The 11,598-nt window shown below is 34.9% G+C and overlaps 1 protein-coding gene across 1 annotated transcript; it reads left to right on the top strand.

The window, feature by feature from the left end:
- The first annotated feature begins 6,683 nt into the window (after positions 1-6,683).
- On the top strand, positions 6,684-9,837 carry LOC143622464 (disease resistance protein RPV1-like). The gene is made up of 5 exons (XM_077093602.1): positions 6,684-7,156; positions 7,389-8,487; positions 8,572-8,718; positions 8,808-9,098; positions 9,196-9,837. The coding sequence occupies exons 1-5, from the start codon at positions 6,684-6,686 to the stop codon at positions 9,835-9,837; spliced, it is 2,652 nt and encodes an 883-aa protein (XP_076949717.1).
- Positions 9,838-11,598: the final 1,761 nt, after the last annotated feature.

Below are 11,598 nucleotides of genomic sequence, written 5' to 3'. Positions count from 1 at the left end.
TATGGGTGGAAATATGACTTGCTCCCAAGCTTATTACGTTGTGTTCATACTTGGTATTGAGGGCAGAGAGAAACTAGCACATTTTTTGCTGGTCTAGATTATAACTCGAGTGGAGAGTTATTTTATTATGAGGAGTATGAACATGTTTGCCTTAACCGGAAACACAGTATACTCGTTTGGGCGGTTTATAGTTTCAAAACGTATCATTAAATTGTTTGGTGGGTTATCAACCTTGGCAGTGTCAGTTCTTGAGAATTGGGTATGACCTTATACCTCACTAGTATTAATATTGATAATTAATGAACCATCGATCGAGGTGTACGTGTTTAATGATAGTTTGCTTGAGGTCAAGCAAATGATAAGTGTGGGTAAAAGTATGATCATTAAGCGTCTAAATTCATGTGTTTTAATAATTTATATATTGTGAACACGAGTACTTTGAGTGCGTTTATGGTTACAGATGCGTGGAGCTTAACCAGAGCTTATTTGGAGTGTTTAAGGATGGAAGAATCAAGATTATACGAAGAGAGGTGATCAGGAGCTTAATCGGACGATCGAGAATCAAGAAGAACGAGAAAACGAAGATTTGGAGAAGAGCCAGCCATAAGCTACGCCCTCCGGGCCGTAGCTTACGACCTGGCGGTAGCCGTAAGGCAGTTTAGACAGTCCGTAGCTTACGGCTAAGCTACGCCTCAAATCTCGTAAGCTACGGAAGCCAGCCGTAAGCTACGGTGGCCAGCCCGTTGCTTACGGCCTGGTCTGACGGAAAATGGGTTTTTGGTATTTTTCTTCCATATATAAAGCCATAAAACCCTAAGGTCGAATGAATTGATTCATTATCAGTTTTGGGACTTCTTGGAGGGCATCTTACACCACCATAACACTTCTTAATCACACAATTGATCCATGAACACCTTCTTCCACACCATAATCAAGATCATGAAGATCGAGAAGCAAGGCTAAAGACTTCATAACCATCTCCGGGTGTAGGGTTGAGTTGCATGTTTGGTTTTGTTATTCTATACTTTCACTTTGGATTTGTAATTGGTTAATCATTCGGTTGATCAATTCTTTGTGTTTGCTTTTGTGCTTAAACGGATTTTATTTATTGATTTGATTGATGTCGAAAGTTCAATCAAAAACACTTATAAAATATCTTTACTAGCTAGGGCAAGTAAGGTGTCGAATCCATAGGGAATCAGTGAAAAGTGCAAGTGAAAATCGAATTTCATTATAAAAATATTTAAAGTGGACAGGCGATGTCAAGTAATTTAGTTGATTAGTTTGTAAACAATGATGTAAAAATAACCAAACTCCATGGATCGGTTTTCGAAACAAATTAGGGAATTGATAAACTCCTTTGGACGGTTTCTTATAAAGTAATGTAAATCAAAAGACTTAACGATTGACTGTGTTGATCGTCAGAACTGAATCCGAACAAGTGACACGGTTTAATGAAAATATAGTTGATTATCGGTTATACTTGTTGAAACACAAAATCAATAATATGGGTAAAGATAAACGAGTCAATGACGAAAGAACTTAATCTTAATTGTTGATGACCACAAATCAATTAATTGAAAAAAGATTAAGCAATCAATTAAAAAAAACCGTTTAAGCACAAAAGCAAATATAAAGAATTGATCAACTGAATGATTAATCAATTACAAATCCAAAGTGAAAGTATAGAATAACAAAACCTAACATGCAACTCAACCCTACACCCGGAGATGGTTATGAAGTCTTTAGCCTTGCATCTCGATCAATTGTGTGATTAAGATGTGTTATGGTGGTGTAAGATGGCCTCCAAGAAGTCCTGAAACTTAAAATGAGTCAATTCATTCGTTCTTAGGGCTTTATGGCTTTATATATGGAAGAAAAATACCAAAAAACCCCTTTTCCGTCAGACCAGGCCATAAGCTATGGGCTGGCCACCATACCTTATGGGATTTGAGGCGTAGTTTACGGCCTAGCCGTAAGCTACGGACTGTCTAATCTGCCTTACGGCTACTGCCAGGCCGTTTAGGGCGTAGCTTATGGCTGGCTCTTCTCTAAATCTTCATTTTCTCGTTCTTCTTTCTCGATCGTCCGGTTATGCTCCTGGTCGCCTCTCTTCATATAATCTTGATTCTTCCATCTTTAAACACTCCAAATAAACTCCGATTAAGCTCCGCACACCTGTAACAAAAACGCACTCAAAGTATTTGTGTTCACAATATATAACTAATTAAAACACACGAATTTAGACGCTTAATGATCATACTTTTACCCACACATCAGTGATTTGGACTGAAATGACAAGAAAATGAAACCAAAATGACTAATAAGAAAACTTTTGGACAGAAATGACAAAACATGCAAACCACGTGGAGGAAAAACGGCAGTTCTCTCATGAAGTTAAGTACGTAGATTTTTAATTTTTAATGTATCTATTAACTTTTAAAAGTAAAATTAAGCTTTTTAAACTACTTTTATCTGCTATTTATTTCCAACATTTTTGTATTATTAGGTCGGGCTATTATATTCAAAATTCCGGTAATTAAATACCCCATAGTTGTTACAAAATAGTTTAACTTCTAAAACTATTTGTACATATTTTAGAGTATAAAATACATCTTAGCCATCAAATCGACTAATGACATAACCACCATCTTCTATTCTCTAAGTTTATAAAATATGTAGCAACACATGTCGGTGAACAAGCTGACTCTTAAAACATGTTATGTAAACCTTTAGTTCATACTCGAAACAATAAACGGCCCTCTAGACCGGTCTACCAATCATATCACATAGTCCGGCCCTCACAACCCTAAAACTATCTCAATAAGACGGGGACATGTACTAAGTGTGGTAGGTATGGATACCCCTGCCCACATAAGCAAGTATTCAGACACACTTATAACTAACCTAAATATCAGCAGATACTACAGTTTAAGGGAATCTTAATTCCATGCAAACTTTTTTATAACTGACTTGTTCATATTTGTACAGGATTTAAACCTATTCACCTTTGTTATGATTAGTGAACACTTTGTACTTATTTTTTCTTGAGCATTATCTCAGACCTATTGTACAAGAATAAACTTTTGAAATTAACTAGATCAACTATCTAGCTTCAAACCTTCAGTCTATTTTGCATAGCTTAAACCATGTCAAATCATTTGATTGTATAAAACATTTGGACCTTTAGTCCCTTAGTTTATTTACCAGCTATATGCTACGTGTCTTCCTCATGAAGAAACATCTATGTTAGGTTTCTTATTCAAGAAGAAACGTTAATTTTAGCTATACACCTTATATATAAAACTTGATGTTTCTTAGTTATAAAGAAACATTATTTTGACTACCTCCTTTGCATATGAAAAGCTATGTTTACACTTAATTTGATCAAGGTTTGGACTATATCCCATACTAGGGTCAAATCCATAATATTTAAATACTTAAGCGAACCCCTACCTTTAAGCGAGTACTTGGAGTTAGACACCTGAGATGTAACGAGGAACACTTTTACTCAAATTCACGTATTGGGGCTTAAACCGTCGTAACTTTGCGGCTCGAAACGCGGGCACGTGGTCTGCCATGTTATGCCTGTTTGACGGCATAATGTGATGAATTATCAAACTCTGCCACGTTATGCCACGTGGTTCGGCACGTGTCCTGGTTACTTAACCTAGTCATCACGTATCGTGATGACTTGAGGGATATAGTCATCGTGTAGCGTGATACCACCCAAATATGGGGTTTTTAGGCTTCCTTTGCTTGTTGCGATGGGCTTATGTGTGGCGCATCGCGTAACGAAATGAGTCTGAAAACTCAAAATTTTCATTTTCAATCCTTGATCTTTTAAAATTTGAAAAAATTGGCTCAAAAATTTTAGGAATTAATTAAATATTGATGAAAAAGATGAATTCTTCAGGAGTCATGTCTTCGTTAACGAACTAGGGTTATGTTAGAGAATGTCAGAAATATTCTCTGACATTCGTTAACCTCGTACACCTTTTCCGGCGCCGCTTTTCCGGCCCGTCATCGCCAGAAAATCAGGATCTCGCCGGAAAAGCGAGATCTCAGTTATTTTCCACCGTTTTCGTCCCGTTCTATCCAGATCTGAGCTAGGGTGACCCCTAAGCTCATCTTTTGATCGGTTTATACCCGATTCCACCCGGATCTTATGACTTTAACCGTTTAAGGGTGTCGGCTCGTCGTTTCGCACTAAATCTAGCGGGTTTGGGTCCATACAATATCGTACTATCATTACCTCAGGTCGGGATCTATTCTTCTTCTTGGTTTCGGTTTAGAGAAAGAGAGGAAGATAGAAAGAGTTTAAGTGTGTGTTTTGGGTGATGTAGGGAATGGATGAGAATGAATTAATTAATGGTAATTATGGTTTTTATATCATGGTTCATGGGCTTAGCCCATGGTCTTTTCCTCCTTTCCTTATTAACCCAAGTCTATTACCCATATTACTTAACCCAACACAAGCCCGACTCATAATAACTCATCTTTTATTTATTAACCGAAACGAGAAAACGGGATTTTACAATAATATAAAGGATAACGAATGATCGGTTTAAAAGATTGATAATATTAAATCTACCTATCCCACCCAATGTGAGCTCCTCTTGGGTGGTTGATTACAGGTTACAAAACAAACATAAACAAAGACAATAAAGTCCCTATTTAAAACTAAACAATAAACATTATTGAAGGTTTTTCCCGTTGAATCTAAACGCATGCGCCGAAGCTCTCGTCTCGTAAACGGATTTCTCGCTCACTTTAATTATTAACTTAACCATAAATATATTACGAGTTTCGCCATATTGATATCTCAAGTTACCAATAATTGGCCTGATAGATGCGGTTTGCTCACTTTTGTCATGTCCATCCAACATAAACCTATTTTTAGCCATTTCCATCCACTTTAATAACACCATTAGCCCTTGTGAAATAAGATAGCGTAATTTGACAAGTGTGCCCTTACCAACACGTTTTTTAGTAAATTATATATATATTATTGGGATTCGTATGCATATTTTAACAAAATTAAGTAATATAACGGAAATAAATATACGTACAAACCAATCCAAATCTCCAACTTTGTTGGGATTCGTATGCTAGTTTTAACAAAATATGCAATTTTGCTCTAACTTGTTGCTATGGCAAAACCTAAAACCTAATGCTTTATAAACAACAATTATTTATTTCGTTTACGGTAAAAGGAGTTTTAGTTATCTAAATGGAAATAAAAAATTGTTGTTTATAAATGATTACTAGGTTAGGTACCCGTGTACAACACTGGTTTAACAAATTTAATTTAATAAGTTCAAAACATTCGAATTATCAATAATAAAAAGTCAGGATAAATAAATTTGTGTATTAACTATTATGTTTTAGGTTTTGTCATAAGAAATCAGAGCAAAAGTTGCACATTTTTTTAAAACATGCATACGAATCTCAACAAAGTTGCAGATTTGGAATGATTAGTATGTATATTTATTTCCGTTGCATAATTAATTTTGTTAAAACCTATTAAAATGGTGTTAGTAAGGACACTCTTGTCAAACTACACTATCTTATTTAAAAAGGGCTAATGGTGTTAGTAAAGCGGATGGAAATTACAACTTCCAGAAACCATGTGGACGAAAATGGTTAAATGTAAGTTTATTTTGGACGGATGTGACAAAAGTGAGCAAACCACATAGACGAAATGACAGTTTACTCTATTTAATTAAAAGATTATTTTTGCTATTTTATACTAACTTAACAGATGAAATGACAAGAAAATGAAACCAAAATAACTAAAAAGAAAATTTTTTGGACAGAAATGGCAAAAAATGCAAATCACTGTTCTCTCATGAAGTCAAGTAGTTAGATTTTTAATATTTAACGTATCTATTAACTTTTAAAAGTGAAATTAATTTTTTAAACTACTTTTATCTACTATTTATTTCCAACATTTTTATAATATTAGGCCTGACTATCTAGTCTCTAATTTTTTCCACCCTGTTTGTTCTTAGATCTCAAGCTAAATATGCAAACCCAAGTTCGTTAACAACGTATGAGAGGTAATTATACAAAAACAATTAGATATATCAAAATCACTAAATTGTTTTATCTGAATAAGAGTGATTAATTAATTGTTTTATCTGAATAAGAGTGATTAATGTTTAAGTTGTTACTAAGCCACTATGCATAACTCATATTCGTAAATGAACGTAGAATGTGTAGGCCCGAAACATGACCCTAACATGACACAAATTTAAATATGTTGACACAATGTGTTATGTTAGGGTTGAAGAATCACAATACATCATGAAAAACGGAAGAGGCAGTAGTGTTGGTGTTGGATTTATATACAAATACTTAAAGAAAAACCTTCAATAATTGTTTAATGTTGCAAAAATGGTGTTAACACAAGATATCATTTTACACTTAAGCCTTGTTTATATATATTTTGGTTCAATTCGTTGAAAATTAAGTACAAAATAAAATCTTCTCTCTTATCTTTACCAAATCAGAGGCTTTACTTTCTCCAGTAAAGATAATCTCCACGTTATTGCACACTTTTTTCCAAGCAAAATATCAACTCTTCCAAGGCTTATTCGATCATATCAATTCATAAAATTATATCTCCCAGAAAAAGATTTGATTGCACTGGATCATTAAAGCATACAATCATACATTCAATGGCATCCAGTTCATCTTCATCAATTGAAAGGAGCTTCAAGTACGATGTATTTTTGAGTTACAAGAATGAAGACCTGATCTTTGTTAATAATCTATATGATGCTCTTAAGAAGAGCGGCATATGCACATACAAAGATGATGAAAGAATCGAAAAAGGGAAAAAGATTAGTGACGAGCTCATCAGATCCATTGAAGAGTCCAGATTTTACATCATTGTTTTATCCAAGAACTATGCATGTTCATCATGGTGCTTAGACGAACTTGTAAAGATTATGGAGTGCCAGAAGACCAAGGAGAAAACTGCTTACCCGGTCTTCTATGACTTGGAACCCACCGAAGTCCGCCACCAAGGTGGGGCAGTCGGAAAAGCCTTTGTGAAACTTGAATACGAAGAGGCTGCTGGGAGATGGAGAGATGCTTTGAAAAAAGCATCCATTCTTGATGGGTGGGTATGGAAGACTACTGTAAATGGGTAATTCTTTCATCTTATTATTATATATTCTCTAGTTTGGTTCTCTGTGATCTGTGTTAGGTAGGAACATACATGTCTTCTCATGTTTAGTTATCACTTTTTTAACTAATACTTGAGTCCTGTTAAAAAAAGAGCCTGATACATCAGTATATATCATTTTATGATAAAGATAGTGATGTGATCATGTGGGATTTTGAGTGATCTAATTGAATCTTCTTAAACATATGTACAGGCATCAAGAAGCTAGATTTATCCAAAAAATTGTTGAAACAGTTTTCTTGCAACCACATTTCATCAATAGGAGTGTTAATAAGGACTTAGTAGGCATGGTGACCCGGGTAAAGAATCTGGTTAAATCTTTAGAAACGGGTTGTGATGATGTTCGGATGATAGGGATCGTGGGGAAGGGAGGTGGTGGAAAGGCGACTTTGGCAAGAGCTGTTTTTGATCATATATCCATTTGGTTTGAAGGTAAAAGCTTTGTTAAGAATGTACGGGAAGCTTCAAAAAGATATGGTGGTTTGGAGGAATTGCAAAAACAGATCATTAAAGATGTGTTATATGATCAAAGCATTGTTATTACAGACGTTTATGAAGGGAAAGCAAAGATGAAACATATGATGCATAGTCGAAAGGTTCTTCTTGTTCTACACGACGTGGATGATAGAGTACAGCTTGAGGCATTAGCAGGTAGGCTGACTTGGTTTAAGCCAGGAAGTAGAATCATCATCACAGCTAGAGATAGTGAGGTGTTGATAGAAATCGGAGTGAACTTTATACATGATGTTGAATTGTTATTCGGTGAGGAAGCAATTTGCCTCTTCAATAGTTATGCCTTTGGGGGAAAGATTCCAGTTCAAGGGTATGCTATGCTGTCTAGAACAGTTGTATTTTATTGTGCTGGTCTTCCCTCAACACTCAAAATTTTGGGTTCACATCTTTGTGGTAGAAGTAAGCCTGAATGGGTAGATGCCATAGAAAGACTAAAAACAATTCCATTGAATGAAACTTTGGTAATATCGGAACTTGGCTATCATGGTTTAGAGAATGAAGAAAAAGAAATGTTCCTTGATGTTGTATGTATCCTGAAAGGTGAAAAGAAGAAGAAAACAATTAGGATACTTCTGAGTTGTGGATTTAATGCTCGAATTGTTTTAAGAATTCTTGAGCAGAAATCCTTGATAACATTTGATAAAGATAGGGTGCTCTTCCATGACCATATAGAACAAATGGGCAGGAATATTGTTCGTTGTGTGCATCCAGGTGAGCCTAGCAAAAGTAGCTGGTTATGGATTAAAAAGGAAATTGAAGATATACTGGTTAATAAATGGGTACGTTCGAATTTAATTTTGAAGTGAAAATTGACAAATTTTATTTGTTATGACAAAATTTTCATTTTGCTTTTTTATTTACAGGGTACTAATATAACAAGAAGTATAAAACTGGAGGGTTCGGGTCTCCATCCAGCTATTATCATGAAAGGTCTTAGAAAGATGACGGAACTCATATTTCTTCACGTGGATAATGGATATAGCAATTGGGAAATTGATAATAATAGCTCGGTACTGTTCGAATTTATTTTTAAGGCGAAAAGTTGACATAATTAATTTGTTATGACAAAATTTTCATGTTGGCTTTTTATTTATAACAGGGTACTGAAATAACAAGAAGTATAAAACGGGAGGCTTCGAATCTTCATCCATCTGTTGTCATGAAAGGTCTTAGAAAGCGGAAAAAACTCATATTTCCTCACGTGCATAATAGATACAGGAACTGGGAAATTGATAATTCTGGCCTGTACTTACCAAATACTTTACGTTGTCTGCATTGGCATCATTACCCATTTTGGTCTTTACCTAATACATTTCAAGCAAATGATCTCGTTAACCTTGAAATGGTTCGGAGCAATATCACTCAACTGTGGGAAGAGGGAGAAAGAAAGGTAGAAATAATAATAGTTAATTTATTGCTTTTCATGATGCATTATAACATCGTATTATGTCATCGCACTGATATTGGTCCTTTTTTTCTTATAATAGATCCTTAACAAGCTGAGATTCCTCAACTTTAGTGGTTCTAAGTTAACTAGGCTTGACCTTGGCATGACCCCAAATCTTGAGGAGCTGAATCTTAGAAAATGTAATGATTTCAAAGAACTCCATGTCTCTGCTGAATGTCGAAACCTCAACGTGCTCATCCTCGGTTGTCCTAAGTTGACTGATCTTAACCTTGAGCTGATTCCAAATCTTGAAGAGTTGCATCTTGAAGAGTGTAATGAGCTTATAGAACTTCACATGCCGGTTCAACCTCCAAAGCTAACTTTATCAGCTAAAAAGATTAAGCGTCTTCCAGAAAGCATTTGTATGTTGAAACACTTGAAATTTCTTGAACTTGAATCGTGTTTGCTTCTTGAGCTGTTACCAGAGGATCTTCACAGATTAGAGTGTTTAGAGGAGTTATACCTGACAAATTGTGTATCCTTACGAGATATTCCGAGCAGCATATGTAAGATGAAATGTTTAAAATATTTACATCTTCCCTATTGTATTCTTGTTAAGGAATTGCCTGAGGAACTTGGAAGTTTAAAATGTTTAAAAGAGTTAAACATAGAAGGTTCGGGCATAAGGCATCTTCTGAATGTCGAAACCTCAACTTGCTCATCCTCGGTTGTCCTAAGTTGACTGATCTTAACCTTGAGCTGATTCCAAATCTTGAAGAGTTGCATCTTGAAGAGTGTAATGAGCTTATAGAACTTCACATGCCGGTTCAACCTCCAAAGCTAACTTTATCAGCTAAAAAGATTAAGCGTCTTCCAGAAAGCATTTGTATGTTGAAACACTTGAAATTTCTTGAACTTGAATCGTGTTTGCTTCTTGAGCTGTTACCAGAGGATCTTCACAGATTAGAGTGTTTAGAGGAGTTATACCTGACAAATTGTGTATCCTTACGAGATATTCCGAGCAGCATCTGTAAGATGAAATGTTTAAAATATTTACATCTTCCCTATTGCATTCTAGTTAAGGAATTGCCTGAGGAACTTGGAAGTTTAAAATGTTTAAAAGAGTTAAACATAGAAGGTTCGGGCATAAGGCATCTTCCTCAGAGCATTGTTCAATTGAAAGGTCTTCATATTATTGGGTCCAGAGGGCGGCTTGAGTCATATGGCTTTACATCCTTGAAAGAAATCTCAACCTACACGGCTTCCTGCTACATATAGTTGGGAATAACAGGAATTTTACTAATCTTCTTATTTTGATTTGAATCTTGAAGTGGCTATGGAGTAATACTGATGGAAAGTACATACTGTTAAGAATCACATGATTTTCTATATTTTTCAGGGAATGAATGTTGAATTACACGCACGGATTAGTGGATGTTCAAGCTAAATATTAAATTCAGGTGATTTCATCAAGTGGTCTGTTATGGTTTTTCTCGGATCGATCAAGTTTTGGTAATTCAAGGCATGCTTTCTTAAATTGAGTGTCCTGTATAAACTGATGTTAAAACAATATCGATGTAAAAAACCTCGTATGACTTCTTCTGTTTTTGTACTTTTGAGTGTGGAGTGTATGAATGCTTATGCTTGTGATCTTAGTGTGTTTAAATTTTAATTACTGGTACCAGTGTACACAAATTTGTATTGTTTGTGTAAAAATTGCACGTTTAATTTAGATTTACATCCAAGCTAAAGAAGTAGGGTATGGATTTCTGAAATTAAATTGTCACAAAATTTTGGTTGTTTACAAGATGTCAGAAAATAGGTACAGGAATTAAGCAATAAAACCGAACATGACACAAAATTAAGCTATGTAAATAATAGGTCAACACGAAAATGACAATTTTTTGGTTGACTCGGACATGACCTGCTATGGCTTCTAACTCAACACACTACAGAAGTATCACCCTTAGATATGTGAAAGAAGATGGCATTGCCTAGCTAGCTTAGTTTTTATAGGTTGATTGACACAAAAAATAAATAATAAAACGCTTGAAAACTGATTGGGCAATTACGTTTTCATTCTTTAAACAAGCTAAAACTGATGAACGATGAACCATTTACTAAAAAACGGTATAAATATAAAATATTAAACATAGATAAATAATGTAACCTATCTATTAAACAATGACATTCTAAAAGAAAAGTTGAGGGGTATGTGAACTAAAAAAAAATTGCACGAAAAATGTTCTTTCGCAAAGAAAGTTGAGGGCCAGATAGTGTGGGCCACAAATTAAAAAAAAGGAATATATTTAATTAATAAATTCCACGTTAGATCTGCGTACGCTATGTAAGAAAACATTTTAACGGAATAGTTATTAATGTTTTGATAAAATAATCTATAAGAAAAATTTTGGAGTATTTTGTTATACAAAAATGAAATAGGTTTCGTGTGTCTTGTGATTTACCACAAGAGAGTCACGGAAATTAAATGGGTTTCGTATTT

Source organism: Bidens hawaiensis, unplaced genomic scaffold, assembly GCF_021521415.1.
Source record: "Bidens hawaiensis isolate Kalapana, Puna unplaced genomic scaffold, B.hawaiensis_p1.1 tig00003141_1, whole genome shotgun sequence".
Lineage (NCBI taxonomy): Eukaryota > Viridiplantae > Streptophyta > Magnoliopsida > Asterales > Asteraceae > Bidens > Bidens hawaiensis.
This window is presented reverse-complemented; position numbering and strand designations above follow the sequence as displayed.